Source organism: Rhodamnia argentea, chromosome 4, assembly GCF_020921035.1.
Source record: "Rhodamnia argentea isolate NSW1041297 chromosome 4, ASM2092103v1, whole genome shotgun sequence".
Classification (NCBI taxonomy): domain Eukaryota; kingdom Viridiplantae; phylum Streptophyta; class Magnoliopsida; order Myrtales; family Myrtaceae; genus Rhodamnia; species Rhodamnia argentea.
The window spans coordinates 3271906-3291011 of record NC_063153.1 but is presented as its reverse complement, the minus strand read 5'-3'; the positions used below and the strand labels follow the sequence as shown (position 1 = coordinate 3291011).

General features: G+C 41.7%; 1 protein-coding gene across 1 annotated transcript; it reads right to left on the bottom strand.

Moving 5' to 3' along the window:
• Positions 1-15797: 15797 nt before the first annotated feature.
• Positions 15798-16727, bottom strand: LOC125314637. Its single transcript, XM_048277470.1, has 2 exons — positions 16575-16727; positions 15798-16526 (listed from the first exon to the last, which is right to left on the bottom strand). Exons 1-2 carry the CDS (start codon positions 16725-16727, stop codon positions 15798-15800), a joined length of 882 nt encoding a protein of 293 aa, XP_048133427.1.
• Between the last annotated feature and the right edge of the window lie 2379 nt (positions 16728-19106).

Below are 19106 nucleotides of genomic sequence, written 5' to 3'. Positions count from 1 at the left end.
TTTTTTGGAAATTTTTATCAATTTTTTTCTATTTTTTTATTAATATTTCCGGACCGGGTCAAACTGGTCAACCCGGTCCAGACCCACTCAGACCCTCTCTACATCTAAAACGGCACCGTATATGCATTCATCTAATATTTTTGATTTTTCTAAAATTGATTTTCTAATATTTGAATATACCAAAATGATGGACAAATGAGATCAATCTTCAGATCAATCTCGGCCGTCGGCCCTCTACTAATCGAAACGACGCCGCATCGGTCTAATGCACGGACGGCCACGATTAAATCACAAGACTCGATCTGAGCCGTTCACTCCTTCTACACACAAAACGATGACGCTTCGGACCTGTACACTAAACGACGTCGCCCAATTAAACCAACGGACGGCTACGATTCAGAATCAAATCTAATGCGGGCCGTCGAATCTCCTAAACTACAAAACGACGCCTCTTCGGGCCCTTATTACGTGAAATGACACCGTGTGGATTAAAACGTTGAACGGTCACGATTGATCCTAGAACTAATCCAGGTATGCGTTTCCTCGTTCGGCCTAAACGACGATGCATTACCTAGGAAAAACGGCACCGTTTTCATCATTTTTATCTTCTAGCTAATGTTCAAAATAACAGAAAATACCAAAAATTGAATCCAACAGCCCTAAATCAATTTCACCTCATTATCACCACCATTGGATCGAGATCGACTCGGCCTATTCGCGCCAACAACTAGATTGAGTCGGCGATGACCTGGACCAATCACGACTTGCTAGCTCAGACTTTGACTCTTTGACTTGCCACGTAGACTCGTCTTCTACCTCTCGCCGGCGAGAGAACGGACAGCCAAGAGCTTCCGGCGATGATCTAACGGCGAAACCTCGATGAAATCTCACGAAAGTAACGCCAATCGATTCGTCTCGCTCCCTAGATTAACATATTCTAAAATCAAACGATTTTATCCACTAAATCACTATGAATCAAGCTCGCACAGAATGAAGCTACGGACATTCAATCGAACAACAGAGAACGTTTCAACTCAATTCATTCACACGGTAGCATTAGAAGGGATTGAGAAGACTTACCTCGAGCTCAGATTGAGCTCGCAAAGGTTGGAAAGGTCCGGCCGGCGATTGGCCAAACCGCGATGGTTGGAAGTTTCGACTCGGGGTGTTCGGGCGAAGTTGATGCAAAAATCAAGTGCGATCATGGTTAGAGATGTTCCAGGAACAAAACACACAAACTAATTGAAGCAATCATGCTCGGGATTATGTGATGCCATGATCGTGCGGAATTGAAATTGGAAGGTTGACTAACCGGTTACGGAGGTGATATGTCGATTGAGCTGTGCCGATCACCTCTCCTTAGCTTAGGCGAGCTTCTGGACTTGATCGCGAGCTTTGGCTTGCTCTGGATTGGCCGGGCAAAGAGCTTGCGGACCTGCTCAAAGCTCCGGCGATGGAGTCACCCGAGAGCTTCTCTCTCTATCTCTCTCTCTCTCTCTCTCTCTCTCTCTCTATTACGTTCAACTTTGCGAGCACTAATGAGCCTCCCCCCGCTCTGGAATCTTCTTAGCTATTTATACCAACTTTCGAATTTGCGCGCGTATAGGTATGAGCTGGCTGAGCCAATTCACGTGCACTCACGTGCACAATGGTCGCCGGACGGTGACGTAGTTGGTTAAGATTCCGTCTAAGGCCGTTTGGTCCACTGTCGAGCTAAAACGAACGAGAATTACACTCTGGTGCAAGGATGTTGACTTTTGTTGCGCCGAAGCTTTGACTAACAATTCCGCCGTGCTCCGGCGGCCATTGGCTGTGTCACGAGAGGCAATTGATTCCTCTCAACTTGAGGAATAAAACCCCCACACCAATTGAATCAATTAGGGCCGAATTGATCCTCAATTTGGTCGTTGAAATTCCTCGTTCAATTCTGCAAATGGCGCGGGTAAATTGGGGAAGATGACACTGTTTGGACCGGTTCGACTAGTCCGACCGGCGATCGGACCGGTCCGAACCGGTTCAGACAGTGAATTTTGTGAAATTTTCGAAATTAATTGAAATTGGTGGGGAATTTTTGCAATTAAACCTCAAAATTGCATTTAAGGGCCTAGATATTATCTAGAAATGCAATTTTCCCCAAAATTTATCATCAATTTCTGCAAAAACCCCAACTTTTTCAAAATTCCCAAATTAGGGAAAACTTCAATTGAATGCCTAATTGATTAAATTGGACCAAATCAACCCTGCCAATCGATTTAGAATGTATGAAAACATAGGGGAACGGTTCAATTTTGCCACAAAAGTCCCTCAATTAAAAGTAATTTCAAAAATTGACGAATTGATGGACCAAATTGCAAGATTTTTAGAAATTTCGCCCAATTCGTGCAATTCATGCAATTGGAGGTGCAATTGATCCAATTGAAGCTTGAAAGGACTGCAATTGATTGTCTAGACTCTAAATGTGCAAAAATTGCAAATAAAAACACTCAATTTGTATTTTTTATGCAAATTCAATCCTTAGTGTTGTGAAGGAGCACCCAAAATTGAATTCAATTTTTTATTTTTCTTGAGATCAATATGAAAAGGGAATTAAAATAAAAATATTGGACCTTTTTCTGTATTTTTGTGACCTTGAAAAGTATTTTTTATGAATTTTCTAATATTTTTCTATTTTCCAAAAATATTAAAAAAATGTAAAAAATATGAAAAATTATTTTTTGTTCAAAATTGGTTCCTTATGCTTGGCCAAGGCTCCCAAACTTGATTTTCCAATTTTTTCAATTTTTGGTGAATTTTAGAAAATAAAACTAAGGAAAACTTGATTAAAAAATCGGGTGTCAACGGCGCATATTCAAATGTCTCGGATAACGCGATTAGCTTGCGTAAACACCTAAGCTCTCTCTGCCTAACCATCCCAAATTCATCGCTCCTTATTACTCCACAACTCTTCCAAACTTGGATCGAGGCGACCTTGCTCTGATACCACTCCAAACGCGGATGTCACGACCCGAACCCTACGAGCCGTCGATATTCCACCTGGCCCCGACTGTATGCAGTTCTCCCGGATCCAAGGGCCAACAAAATAAAATTTCGCGGAAGCAACAACAATCTCCGTTCAGAAAATCAATAACACTACGATAACTTGGGATGGTAAAAAACACACATATGTACATATATACATAGTTGTTACAAACTGCTAAACCTAGGGCTTCGGGGGCCACTGTACAAGCCCGTGACCACCTATAACAAAAGACACGCGGTCGAAGCCCGCTACACAACCAATCCTCGTTCTCGCTATTCAGTACAAACCCGTGCCGGGCTGCCAACTCGTCCTCATCCAACTTTGAAGATCGCTCGGTATCCGAAGGCTCCAGAACTTCACCATCTTCTTCTGCGGGTACCGCAGCTACGGGGACGGGCGCCAAAACTTCAGGTGCAGCATCGGGATTCACCACCACTCCGTTTGGAAGTGCAGCATTCGCAGGATCGTACTCCCCGACTCCATTAAAGGGAACATCAAAACCGCTTAATGGTCCCACGGTCGGGTCCCCGTGGCGATAAGTCCATGCCACGTATGTCCGGGGCTTCTAGTAGAGCTCTCCGGTGTCTACCCACATTGTAGTACCATACCTATAATAAACTTGGTCCTTCCCGACAGGTTACTCTGTCACACGTGTATCCATGTCCCGAGGAATACCGAACTTCGAGGGCGGAACACTCATGGCTGAGGTGGAGGGTCAGAAATAAACAACGAGCCCACGACGAGGTGAGATAAAATCTTAGTAGGAAAATCTCTAACCCTAGATCGGGTCGCTAGTGCCTCCCGACACAACCTAGGCGAACAACAATTTCCAACAACTCTTTCCTTTCTACCAAAAAATTCCACAATTAAATTCCATAAAATTCCATTCTTTCTCCGAAAATTCTCACACCTTCTCAAATATTCTACGTTACTCCCGTTTCGGCGTTCCATGCCTCGGTTTCACAATAAAATATTCTACGTGCACGAGTCCCGCGTTTTAAGCATCAGGCCATGATATAAATATCCATATTACTCCGAAAATTTCCACATTACTCCGAAAATATTCCACGCTACTCCCGAACATTCCACGTTACTCCTAAATATTCCACGTTACTCCAGAAATATTCCACGTTACTCCACCGCCAGTGTACAAGTTCATAACATTGAGCCTCAGACCTTTATGGAACATGTTTCTATATCTATATACCAGGGTCTCAGACACAAAGGAATACGACCTACAAATCTTGGTCTCGGACACATAGGAACACAACCGGATTAAGTCTTGGACAATTAGTCGAACACGACTCACTTTGGTCGCGGACGACTCAATTGAACACGACTTTCATACCTTCTCGGTCTCGGACAATCGGACGAATACGGCTCACTTTGGCCTCGGACGACTTGATTGAATACGACCCTCACATTTTCTCGGTCTCAGACAATCAGACGAATACGGCTCACTTTGGCCTCAGATGACTTGATTGAATACGACTCTCATATTTTCCGAGAATAGTTCGGGACCACATGATTCACTCACGTTAGACAATTAATAAATCAGGACCACTCGATTAATTCACACTAATCCAAAGATTAATCCAGACCACCCGATCAATTTATGCTACCATAGAATTTAATCTACGCCATACGACCATATTATGCTAACGTAGCAATATATAATAACGTACGATTAAAATTATACTAACGTGGAAATTTATCGGGGCCGAACAATTTAAATTTTCTAACGTACAATTAATACTACTATAGTACTTAACTATAATAATGCCATATTTAACTAACACCATGGCATAACAACATTGTGCCACATAAAATTAACTATAGTTAAAATATACTCTAACCATGGTTCAAAAATTAATTAGAGTCAATAACTAACCTAACCATGATTAAATAATAGCATAAAGTAACTAGAGTTAGGCATAAAGTAACCATGGTCCAACTTTGACCAAAGAAATCCTCTTGACTTTACTATTCCCTTCAAGAACGTAGATTCTCTCTCCTCCTTCATGAAATTTTCGGCCACCCCATCCCAAGCTCAATTCCAACAAATTTTCTTCATCAAAATTTCACAAATTCATGGTCTCTTAGCAACCTAACCGCCTAATTTAGGTTTAGAAATGATCCTACCTAAAAAACTAGCAAAAACCTCCGTTGAACAGTTGAGAAAAACTTGAATCAAGCGGCGATTCCGGCGGTCCTTGCACCGCCGGTGACTCGACGACGATCCAACAACTCCAAGCAATCCAAAGTGATACCAGTGAAAGCTTGAAGAATTTTAGGTGAGGATGGTGGTGGTGTAGAGAATTCAGCCAAGAGGGAGAGAGAGAGAAAAATTAGCTAGAGAGAGAAGGTTTTTGAAAAAATTAAGGAGGAAGAAGGCCAAAATAATAACTAATATAGGTTAAGATAATTATTGGGTGGGATATTTTTGGTGTCTTGAAAGTCAAGAGAGGTAAAAAATAATTTTCCTCCCCACAAAGACTAGTCAATCTCGGCCAAGGGGAAAAATGACCAAAATACCCTTCGTTCCAAGTGAAAAATGGGGTATTTTTCGAGGGCAAATGGGTCATTTCCCATTTCCAGTCCAAATCTATTTTTCCTGATCCTCTTTGGGGCGAACCGCGAAGGAATTGTACATAGGATGAGGAAACGTCCAAAATTTTATTTATTGAAACCCCGGAAGGTCCTACGTCAAATTACGAAGCTTGATTCGCGATCAATCTCGATCAACGAAATTTTCAGCGTGTCTCAAACTAACATGGTGGCTTTTAGGAGTTACGCGTATCGACCCATGATTAAAATCACGTTTAAGAATTACTCGAGCCATGGCGACCTTGGTTGTCATTCAATTGCGAGGGTCAATCACTAGTCCCGATGGTCACGATCGTTAGAAAATAATTCGGGGACGTTCGGAACCCATATGAGGTCAAATGGAATAACCCGTGATCCAAGCGTAGGGTATTATCCAAATCGTTCATTAATTATTCTAGGATTAGCCTATATTGGTCCAAAATATTCCCTCGACAATTTTCATGGCCAAAGAGTCAGTCCATGACCAAGTTCTTAGGTTCACATACTTGATTTTCCTAGCTAGCCATTCTCATTTGGTTAGTCCGCTCAAGATGGACCATTCCCGAGTGAGATCGAATTGAAATACATCAATGAGACTTTTCATTTATTCAAGGCTTCAAAACGAGCCGGATTATAGGATGTCACAACATATGTCGTGGACGTTCACGGGGGATGGACTTGAATTCAGAGAAAAAATTGAGAGATACACGTGAGGGAGAGAATTACACTTGGCTGGGCACCCATCCTCGGCTAAAAAATCTGACGTTGGTATCCTTCGTGCTGCTCGACGGCATCTGTGGTGGTTTGAAGTTGATGCTCTTCGGTCCAACGAAGTTCCGGTGCTTATCGGTCATTCAACGAGTCTTCGCTCTCGCCAAGAACCACACCAGATATTGATGATTCCTTCGGTGATTTATCACTCACTCCTTGTGAAAACTGAAGCCTAATCTGATCGTGGAGTTGGAAAAAGCCAAAATTTGAGACAATCCTGCAGGAGGAGGTTCCACGTAAGTTTGAAGGGTCTGATATAGTTGACTTGCCTTCTTTTTATTTTGTTCCTTTGCAATATTCCTCAAGTGCAGCACCATAAAGAGACAAAGAAGTGGTCTGGCCAATTCAATTTTCATTGTACGGCATCCAAGAAAAATCCTGCGCCCTGGCGTCCTCTCACGCACGCGCCCAAGGCATAAATCGAAGTGTATCTGGTTGTCATCGGATTGCCGTGTCCCTGTGAGCTCAAACCAAACCTGTCCCTTGAGCTTGGCGTGCAAGTGCAGAATTTCGAGCTTATTACCAGGTAAATTTTCTACACCTTGACTTGCGAAGATGTAGTCCTTTGACTTGACCTCGTATATGTTTATGTTTGTTCTTCAATTTTATGCATCTTTCGCTATCAAGTTGAAGCATGAACTTTTGATAAATAATGCATTGATCTCAAGTTCTGATAATCAAGAGGACAGTTTGTTTTTTTGCAAGATTCATATCAAAAGTTTTAATTTTTATCAATTTCGGAGAAAGATTGCTCTTGGATTGATTGCATCTTGACACAATTTTCTAAATTAAAAACCTACATCTAAATTAGAAAATAGGCAATGTCTATGTTAAGTTGGACAATCTTATCCGATGTCATTGGGGTCTGACCCTCTAGCTTTGTAAAGAGGGGAATTTAGCTAATTTGATCTATTGTCATTTAGATCCGATACGCTATCTTGGTAAGCCGATTTTAGATTTTGGGTATTATAATTTTTTTTTAAAAAAGATGAAGATGACATCCATGAATTCTTGCTCTTGATTGTTATCTTATTATGGATAGGGATTTTCTTTTGATCTCAAATGATATCTTTATTTTCGATTAAATCCCATGAATATTAAAATTCCTTAAAAGATTTAGTAAGATATGGTTTTCTTAGAATGCCATATCTAATGAATTTTTTTAGGGAGATGAGGATTCTTAGAAGCCTCATCCTATTTGATAATGTGGGATAAAATTGAATAAGGAAATCCTTCATGCATATTTTGTCTTGGCCGAAAATTCAAAGGAAAAGGAATAAAAACTTATGTTATTTTGTGTGATTCCATGCATATCTCGAATATCTCACGTCATCCTCATGCATATTTTCGATTTTTATGTCTGCATATTCTTGCATATTCACTTCATTTTTTTGAGCATCATATCTTGTATTCCTTTTTTTTTTTTTTGTTGAAAAAATCATTTGCATATCATGCATATCTTTTATCTCACGCATCTTTTATTGCCGAAAGTTTAAAAAATAAAATAAAAAATATGCTCATTCATCATCTTGCATTATCTCATGTCATTCATATTTTCGAGTACCATTTAGTGGGCCCATCTATTTTTTTCAAAAATCATGCCTATTATGTCATAGCCTTTGTATGTCTCATAACTTGCATGTCTATGTTGCATTGTATTTTGACATGTCATTTTGCATGTCATTAGTATTATGTTTAGGCTATTCATGTTAGGTTATTCTAACTGCATGACTAAATTGCTTGGATTAAGAGTCCCACACTATCTAGGTTAGACATGAATTTTTGTGTGTTATATATAATCTTTGTATACTTATTTTATTTAATTGCATGATTGTTTGCATGTTGCTTTGAATGTTGCATTAATTTGATATCATTTTTTGCATGTTTAATTTAATCATATAAATTCGGCACATAGGCTAGTCTTTACATGTCATGTATTGCATTCATCTAAGAAAGTGAAAACATAATAATAAAAAACCTCATTTGAGCTTAAAAGTAAATTCAATCACGCTTGAGTAGCCGACTTAGGATATCTCATGGAATTAAATACTGAAAGGGCATTAGCTTTAATTAGTTAATGTAACCAAGTCCCCGAATCTATAATCTCTATTTCGTAGAAATAAAATAATCCTCCCGCTATTTTATTTAGGTTTCTAACCAACTTACCAAAAATGGTTAGTAGCGGCTCCACGATTAAAATCATTCGAATTAACTTAAGTTACGATTTGATAGGCCTTGGGAGAGTCCGCATTAGGTTGGTTATCTAATTAGCCTGATAATCCATTAACCTTAAAGTTTTAACCGATTTTTAGGTCGCAATAGCTTGGCAACTACACTGGGGACTAGCTCTAATTTTTCGAAAAAAATTAAGACTTAATTAGGGTCCTTGATTTTTTCAAAATAATTAAAAGCTTTAGTGGACTTAGGCTTAAAGAAAATTCCATGGATGTCTCACTTTTGGCGATCTTGGTTAAATCTCACCTTGAGGTGTTAAATATTTTTGCAAACTTGGAGTAATAAGGGGGTGAGTGATTGCTAACCTTTTCTTGCAGGTTGAACCAGATTGTGTATGGTTTATATTGAAGTGTTGAGTGCTTAAACTATTGTGCATGTCTTTGCCGTTTTTGTATTTATACTTAGAATACACAACCCGCCATTGAACCCGAATGGCTAGGCTTAGGATGGTACTTGATTAGAGACACTTCGGAGATCGCCATCCGGCTCGAGTCGTCCTTCTCAAATCTCGAACTTTTTTAAATCGGTGCCAAGAGTTATCACCTCCATCATTGGCCATGTGATGTGGGTCGTTACTTGGCTAAGCCAGATTTTTATAGGGGATCTTGATTCAATGACAAGCCAAGATGATTCAATCCCGATATACCAGGGCCTCCACCTTTGTCAAGTCATGTTAGATAAAAATCGAACCTCACGAGCATTTCATGTGCATATCTATGTGTTTGTTTATTCTAAGTTTTTAAAGGTGGTATTCGGTTGAGCCATTTTCTCCTGCTTTCTTATTTTTGAGTCGGCCCATGACAGTTTATGTGAGTCATTGTCTTTTCGTTTGGAATTGTGCTTTAGATTGTTAGTATGTTACTATTTCTGGACAACCTTTCAGTGTTAGGTGAATTTTTTTGAGCCACTTCTAGACATTTTTGACCTTGGGCATTGAATGAAAAACGTTCGTCATATCTTGAGCTATGATGTGTAAAATTTTGGAATTAATCCAGGATATTTTCCGTTTATTGTCAAATTATTCATGAGCACAAAACAGTCTGGAATTTCAGAAATTTTTTCACATCAGTCTTATCTCATCAATTACGATTAGTAAACGAATTCTTTCACAAGGGGACTAAATGAAAATTGTCAGATGGGATCTAAACTACCAATCTGCAAATTTTTGAGAACTATTTCCTACTTTTGTAGGCCAATTTATCCTCAAAGGAAAAACAGGACGAATCTGTTTTTTGGATAAAATTTTTGGAAAGAAGTATTCAAATGTATTGATTCGTACACTTTCTACCCTAGCTCAAAACACAAAAGTTGTTCCTCATTATCTTGACTATCAACTCGTAAATTTTGGAGTTGTTTCCATCACCATATTAATTAATATGAATTTCCTCATGAAAGCAGATGAAACTGCTCGCGACAGTCGGTGGGTAGGGATCTTCCGGCCGTAACTCTCTCACTCTCTCTCTCTCTCTTCTTACTATACTACCATAAAATGCCAACCCTTATGCTAGAGCTAAGGCCTTGCTTATGTAGAGCTTGGTTCTTAGAGTCCTAGTAGGAGTATGAGTCTTTAGGAACCATCGGATTTGCAATCCTAGCTGAAGTGGGATCTAACGTGAGCCGTTAGATTTCGAGAGTCCGAATCCACTAGAACTCTCTATTATTTTTGGTCGAATAAGGATAGACTTTTAGTTTCTTAAAACTCTAATATCTAGTTAAGATAAGACTCTTTTAATGAATTTGGAATTTTGATCTTTGAAGAGTCCTAATCAATTAAAATACTAAGAATTTTCGTCCTAATGGAGGTCCCCATGAGTTGGCCTAAATTCCAAGGCTCTTGTGGGTTTATTTTGTGATTCCGGGCCTAATTGGATGTTAAATAATCAAATGGGTAATTAACTAAGGGTCTTTCATAATCATAACAACTAAAATGGGCTGATTTGCGATCAAATCGAGTCCAAAATCATAGTGAAAATTTGGCACACTTATGTCCATGTCATGGCCAAATTCTCTAATCAAATTACAGGCTTGACTCACATTTTCGAGTTTCATTAAGGCTTTTCTTAAATAGTAGACATTAAATTGAAAGCCTTAATAATTAAGTTTGAATGAGTAGAATTGAGCTTAAAATTAAGTTCACTTAGCTCACAAAAGTTCGGCACACACTCCTAATGTCCTAGTCGAAAATTTCGAACTAAATTTGGTCTAGTTGCCTGTCAAATTAAGCTCAATTGACTCACTTTTGGCTTGAATGAAAATGCACAACTGATAGAAAATAAATATGCTATGCATGAGAAATCATTTTTGGTGAGAGCTATATCTAATTCTCATTTTATGTTTAATGAATGAATTTCTAAAAATCAAAATTTAGGTGTTAAAACCCCGTACATTTTGCCTTTTGTATCGCTATGAAGTTCTCAACTTACTATCATCTGATGTTTATCAGCAGATCTTGTGTCTAATCGGGTAAAATCACATGGTCAAGCTATGACATCTTGAATTTCGACCCACTTTCGAAGCTTTGAATGAATGAAATGTCTCATTGATGTATTTCAGTTAAATCTCACTCATAATTGATCACTCTTGAGAAGACTAACCAATGAGGAATGGCTAGTTAGGAAAATCAAGTACATGGATCTAAGAACTTGGTTTTGGATTTACTCCTTGGCCATAAGGATTGTCAAAGGAATATTTTGGACCATCATAGGCCGCCGATCCTAGAGAGGTTTAGGAACGATTTGTAGATACTCTAAAATTGAATCACGGGTGATTCCGTTTGACCATGTACGGGTTCCGAACGTCCCTAAATCGTTCTTTAACGATTGTGTCCATCGGGACTAGTGATTGACCCTCGTAATTACATGACAACCAAAGTCACCATGGCTCGAGTAACTCTTAAACGTGACAACAATCACGGGTCAATACGTGTAACTCCTAAAAGCCGCCCGTTAGTTTGAGATACACTCAAATTGCAATTGATCGATATTGACCACCAATCGGACTTCAAAATTGGATGTCGGACTTTCAAGGATTCCAATATAAATCTTTTGGATGTCGCCTCACTCGGAGCATGTGTATTTCACGCTGCGCTCCAAAGTGTTCAGAAAAGTGAAATTTAGACTAGATTTGGGAAAAGACCCATTTACCATTAGGAAATGCCCATCTTTATATTTTTGGTGAAAGGGCATTTCGGTCTTTTACCCTTTAGTGGCCGAATTATTGGAGGGACGAGGTGTCCACTTGTGAAGCAAATTATCAAATTGCCCTTCTTATGTTTTAAGAGAGAAAATGGAGTGAATTATTAGTGGACCCTATAAGTCCCTATCTAATTATTCAAGACCAATAATTCTAAGAAAATATCTTACCCCAAAAATATCATAACCTATTTTATCTACCTATCCTCTTCATCTTCTTCATTTTGGACCAAAAATTTCTCACTTTTCTTTCTCTCTCACTTGTTCACCGAACCACCACCACCACTACCATCGCCAAACTACCATCCCGCCACCACCGGTCTTGCCATGAACCGCCAGCCACTTCCAAAACCCCGGCCACCGCCATTGAGCCATCCGACGCCGCGGAACCACCGTAGATCACGCTGGCCGAGAAGACGCCGCCGGTGCCGTCGCTTGGACTTCAGATTTTATAGCTTTTTAGCCATAGGTTTTTCCCAGATTTTAAGATAAGCAAGCTTCTAAACCTTGATTAGTTTGTTAGGCTACTAATGGTGTTAGATTGGAGTGATTTGGATGGAAATTTTCTTGGTTGTGTTCTTGGGAGCTTTGACCGAAATTTTGTGGCATGTGTTGATTGTGTGGTCTTGATTTCAAGAGTTCATCATGTGGTTGAACGTGTGGTTGTAGTTGATTGTTGTTTTATGATGATTTAATCGTGTGGTCCCGATTGATTGTTGCTTTATGAGTATTCAATCATGTGGTCCCGATTGATTGTTGCTTTATGAGTATTCAATCGTGTGGTCTCGATCCGTTAATCGGAAAGTTTAGTGAGATCATGTGGTCCCGATCTATTAGTTGAGAAGTTTAGTGAGATCGTGTGGCTTTGATTGGTTGATTGGAAGGTTTGATGCGATCGTATGGTCCCAATCGGTTGTTTGAGTAAATATTATTCGATATATGGTCATTTCTGAGGAGAATCAAGTGTGATTATGGATGTTATACCCTGAGGCATTATTACGTGGGGTTGTTGTGTATATGAGACCATATTATACCCCGAGACGTTATTACGAGGGATTTTGTACTCATCCCGAGGCGTTAAACGTGGGATGCTAACCTGAGGCGTTATTACGTGGCTTATATTGACTCGAAGTGTTATCACACGAGTCCGAAGTACTATAATGGCCTGAGGTGTTATTACGCGGGTCTGTCCTTATATTGTAACTTGATGCATGTTACCCGGGCTTTTGATTAAGTTAGCCTTATTAAAGGCGTGGTGAGTTGGAGGAATGAAGTGTTCTTATTTCTTGCATTATGTTGTGTACTTCTAGTCGAGTTGGAATTTGTTTTAGAACTGTTTGCTTAGGATGTATCCGGAGGCACTATTGCCCTAACCAAGGTTTAGGAACTTACTTGCTGAGATTTATTCTCACCCCGTCATGGGTTACCTCTTTAAACCCTCAGCCCTAACCATGAATGATCCGCCGCAACGATTCGGGATACCTATCTATATGGAGACCGTTGTTCTTGAGTATCCTATAGGAGAGGACAAGGTATATTTAGGCACGTCACCACCGTTTGGGTAGATGAGAGAGGTGATTTTTGGAAGCCCCATACCTATTTGGCTTGGTCTTACCGATATGGAGATATGTCCGTCGGACTACTTAGAGGTTTCGACATTCCCTATGTTGGAGTTGGGGAATAAGACCCCATTCAGGCTGCCCCTCTTGATGGTGTGGTGATGAGCCCGGACACTAGGCTTGAGGATTCGAAGTCAGAACCGGAGCCTATGAAGCCCGATCGGGATGTGGAGATAGTGGAGTCGTTCGATGTTGAGGTGGACCCGGAGATGCCTTCCGAGACCGGCGACAAGGATGAGTTTGGGACGTCTTTAGATGATAGCGGAGATGGGGTTTAGGCTAGTTATCCCTTTTGACTTTTGGGGGTACTCTCGTAGTAGAGGAAGTAGGCTTCGACCACTTGATCCTTTTTGTTATAGGTGGTCTTAGGCCTGTATAGTTGAGTTTCGAAGCCTTGGGTCCGAGTTTGTAAAGGATATATGAATATGTATATAAGTTTTCTTTTACTGCCCTAAAACATCATATGTTATTTATTTTGTATGGATGTTTGTTTTCGCTTCCACATATGCCTATCATTCGCATTTAGCTCAAGTTTTGTTGGCCATTGGTTCTTGAGAATTTGTATTTAAGTGTGGCTAGGTGGGATGTTGGCGTGCTCGTAGGGTTCGGGACGTGACATCCCCGTTTGATTGGTATCAGAGCAAGGTTAGCACGATCAAAGTTTGGATGAGATTTGGAGTGATAAGGAGCGATGATTTTGGGACGGTTAGGTAGAGAGACCTTCGGTGTTCACAAGGGTTGGGCGTGTTGTGCATGACATATGATTTTGTGCCTGTGATTGATATATTTGATTGGGTTCCTATTGAGTGTTTGATGTTGCCTTGCTAAGTTATGCTTAGAATTTTTTGGATGAATAGTTGCTAGCTTTATGGTTATTGCTGTGATAAATTGGCCAAGACCAACGTATGTCATGTAAGTTCGGAGCTTTCTAGGTTTGGCGGGTTATTATAGACGATTTGTAGAAAAGTTCTCCTCTATAGCTATTCCGTTGATCCTAAGCTTACCGTGACTTTTTGGAAGAGTCTTGAGAATGCCATGGGCACGAAGCTGCAGTATAGCATTGCTTATCATCTACAAACGAATGAATAGTCAGAGATCCATTTCCTAAGATCAATCTATGACCTCATGTCGGATCACGGTCCAAATAATACTCGTATGCATTCAATTACATTGCATGCTAGTTCAAGTGACTTCTTTCTCGTCAATCAGTACCGCCGATAAAATCCACAACTTAAGTCATCAATGTGCCATACCAATTCAGACCTATAATCCACAATTATCGTTCACCATGACCTTTCCCAATAGGTTCACCACCAACCTCCAATGATTTACACCTAGATCCTCGCCTCCCGAACTTATCGCCCAATCTATTGTCAATCACTATGCTATATCCTTGAGTTTGGTCATTGACAAGTCAATATTATGATCATCTAATCCATCTGGACCTTTGTCCAAGCGTTTCTTGCTCGCTTCCTAAACCTCACATCAACCATTAATTAGGGCCTTTTCATAACAATCGATATCTAAAACAATTAGGAACCAACATAATTTCAAGCCTATGATCCACCAAAATCAATCCTCAAACTTCACATCCAAAGCCATTGATATGCCATTTCCATATCAACTTATCGTTCTTAAGTAAATTATTAAACCTCAAGCACATTCTCCACTCAAATCCACACTTAAAGCTCTTTGTTTCTGTTCACTTCCTTGCGAGTCTCAATCATATTACCACTATCGTCGCCAGGTATCCTTGACATCCACTTTCCAATAAACGTGTCACTTCCAAAAATGAAACCAACAGCGTCGAGGTTCCACCTCGACCTCCACAAACTCGAAGCTACCTCCACTTGATGGGTTAAACCGCACAACCTTACGACTACAATCCACTATGGCTTTTTGCCTTGTCAGCCCGTCCATTGTAACAATCGGATCAAAGTCAAACATTTCTAGCACGATCAGGTCTATCTTTCCCTTATGACCATCTATTACTAGCTTACGGTTCGGATAGCCTACAGCAGTAACTACGCTATCCTTTAAAGGTGTAGAAATCTTAAAAATAACATCTAAGGGCAATAATTTCAATCTAGTCGACACAACAAATTTAGCAGCCACAAATAAGTGTGTAGCACCCGGATCAAACAAAACATATGTGACATGGTTGTACAAGAGGACCGTACCGATGACGGTCGGCGAATCTTTCGCTTCCTCTCGGGTGACAGCAAACACCCTTCCTTGCGCCGGAGGTCAACTTTGAAAGTTCGGTGGCGCATTCCCTCTAAATTGTCCTCTCTCTGTGGGCGTTGCTTATCCGCTCTGCTGCCTCTGCGGGCGATCTCTCACTTGATGGCCACATTAGCCACACCCAAAACAGGCTCATCCTTGATACGAACATTGAGCAGTTGCGTGCTTTTGGTGACACAGATGGCACTCGTTATCTTGACGAAATGTTGGCTTGCTGATCGCCCCTCTTCTGTTGGGTGGGATGTGGCGCCTACCACTAGGCATCGGCCTCTTTCCTTGTCGAATGTCCCGTCCGTGCGATGGTATAAACCGCAATCCGGTTGCGGCAACCCTCTTAGGGAAATCACGTTCCACCATCTGCGCCCTCTCATACAAGTCGTCGTAATCTTTCAAGTTGAGCGGCACCAACACGCTCTTGATTTCCGGCTTCAGTCCATCCTGGAATCTTCTTGTCCTATCTACGGGGTCCTCTATCATCCTTGGGGCATACTTTGACAGTTCAGCAAATCTTGCCTCATACTCATCCACCGACAATTGGTTACGGCGCAGGCGAAGGAACTCTGCCATCTTTTGTTCCCTCGCAGTATCCAAAAAGTACTTCCCATTGAACGCTCCCACGAAGGTATCCCATGTCGGGGCTATACCATTCGGAAAGACGCTATCCTTAGTGGCTCTCCACCACGAATATGCATTGCCCACAATCTGATAAACGGCCAGAGTGACCTTATCTTCATCCGTACACCTCGGTAAGGTGAACGCTTTCTCCGGTTCCTCTATCCAAGAGGTGGCGGCCTCGGGATCTCCGCTTCCCGCAAACTTAGACAACTTCAGCTTAAGGAACTGTTCCACCAACTTTTGTGCCTAGCGTCCATCATTCACTGCTCCAGCTAATACATTCCCTTGTGGTACTTCAGCAGTACTGGCAGCATTCTGGTTCCTTACTTGCTGCCCCATTAGATCCCCAATGGCTCCCGGCGCCTCGAGGATCCCATCAATCCTTGGATCCCGCTCGTCGGGTCTAACTCGGGATGCCCTTTCACCTTCCAAGATCTCAGCAATCATTGGATCCTGTCCTACGTGCGTAGCTGGATTCGATCTAACATTCCTAACCCGGGGTGCTCTTCCACCACGTTCGCACATCTTGCAAGTATTGTATGGAGTCCCGCCCACCCCATAGCAAATGTGATAAGAAGACAACCCCAACAACTAGAACACAAATAACAATCACATGCACAGCGCTTACGATCCTACTAACTATCCCAATTTCCCAACGCACCTTATCGCTCTAGGCCAATGACTAGAAGGATCGGGCTGACCTTGCTCTAATACCACATTGGGCGGGGATGTCACACTCCGACTCTCGAGCTCACGACATCCCTACCAATCTCGCCGCAAGTCATAAAAGATAGCATCCCGGGCTGGCTATCGACCCTCGCACTTATGGCACACACGGAAACGTGAACTCTCTAGTCAACAACCAACGTGGGATAGTAAAGTAGGAAATAGACACGGAAGTCATTCACAAAAGACAATTTTATTCGTAAAGCCAAAGCAGATGAGTTTTAACCCTACGTAGCTATAGAAAGCATAAACTACCCCATTCTTCGGGGTAGCTCCCTCGAACCTAAAAAAGAAACACGGTCGGGTAAGGTTAAGCTATCATCTACTCCCAAAAACTGCTCTAATAATCAAGCCCTAACCTCTATGCGTTCCATCACTCGGGACCCGAAAAAGGGTTAACAACGACGGGGTGGGAAATAAATCTCGGTGAGTCAACGCCTAAGCCTGGTTAGGGCGTTGATTCGCTCGTACATCCTAGTAAATAGTCGTATCATCCAAGAGCAGATATTTCAACTACATGCAAACTTACCACTCTTACGCCACGCATAATGCAATGCTTGACTCCAATCAACAATCACGACGGATAAACAACCGGCAAGGCATCACATTAACTTACACACATGGGACACCACACGAAGTCCAATTATTAATAGATGAGGCCACATGACCCGGCACACTAGACAGTTGGTGCCTAGCACACTAGACAGTTGGTGCTCTACTAGCAAGACTAGGCATCGTCCCATTACTTCGGCGACAGCGACTACTATGCTAGTGTAATTCCGATCGACACGGCACTACATAGCGGGCATTTCAAAAGGAGCGTCGGTCGGTCACAAGCTGCGATCGGCATCCGTTCAATCCAACGACACCGAAAAGTGTGCATCTAACAAGTCGTGTAATTCCGGTCGACACGGCACGATCATGTCAAGAACAACCATTAAGTGACCACTCAATTGCATCCGACAACAATCAGTCAAATTCTTATCTTTGCACTTAGCCGGATGCTCATACAATCATGATCAAAGACTCGGTACTAGGCCGTTTTCATGCTAAAATATGCGGTTTGATTTCACTTGATTTGCATGAATGCGCAGATTATCCACCATACCTTGCATCTGGAAAATGTGGGACCGACACCTACAATTTTTATCCATAACATCCGAGCAAGCAACAATCGGGACAAAAAAGCCGGACATGCTCCACAAATCCAACAATACCTACCGATCCAATTTCATAAAATTAAACTAGTAATGGTCCAATCCAACCAACAATCAAGCGTCCACTCGGTTCTATCCTATCGCTCACTTGCAATCAATCAACACAATCGTTTCTAATCACTAATTAGTCACAAACAACCCGACTAGCAGACTAACTTAATTAATCGTGGCCATTTAACTTAAATCCAGTCTTTATTTAACCGTCCACTGTTAGGCTGCCTAAACACCCTATTAGGCTAATTACTATAATTACAATAACTAATTACGGCTAATTACACTAACTGAGCGCAATTAGCGCCCTAATCGAGGTTTAGGGGTTTAACTCACACAAAAATCGGCAATCGGTGTTGGGTCGGTTTCGGGTCACGGTTACCGTTCACGACGGTACTATTCATCGACATTGTTCACCCCACACTGTTCACGAGACACTGTTCACCGGCACTATTCATTGTACTGTTCACGGCACTGTTCACCGAATAGTAATTTCGACGAAAACGGCTTGGACCCGAGTTGGATAGATTTTGAGGATCCGAGCTCGCGGCTGAAAAGGCTAAGGGTGGCGTCCGAACTCGACCGAGGTTCCGGATCTGGGGTTTCGACGGCTGAGGTTGGGCGATGGTGGTCTCCAAGGCTGTTGGGGCCGAGGCATCGAGTTTGGGTGGTTACCAACGAGGTGATAGCGGCTCGGGTGGGTGGCCTAGGTAGCAAAATAGAAGTGGACCGGCTAGTTCAAGGGTGGTTGAGACGAGGTGGAGGGGGCTATCGCTTTCACCGCTTGGATGGATCGTGTGTCGGGCTTCGGGTCGGGTCCGAAAGGCGGTAGCAAAGCGACGACCGGAGCAACAGCTCACGGCTGTAGAGGCGGGACGGCGAGCTGCGGGCC

Bases quoted from the DNA above. Each gene is read 5' to 3' on its own strand.
- LOC125314637 (XM_048277470.1), bottom strand. From the start codon at position 16,727: ATGATTGCTGAGATCTTGGAAGGTGAAAGGGCATCCCGAGTTAGACCC. The intron at 16,527-16,574 runs GTACCACAAGGG...GATGGACGCTAG, and splicing joins ATGCTGCCAGTACTGCTGAA to GCACAAAAGTTGGTGGAACA.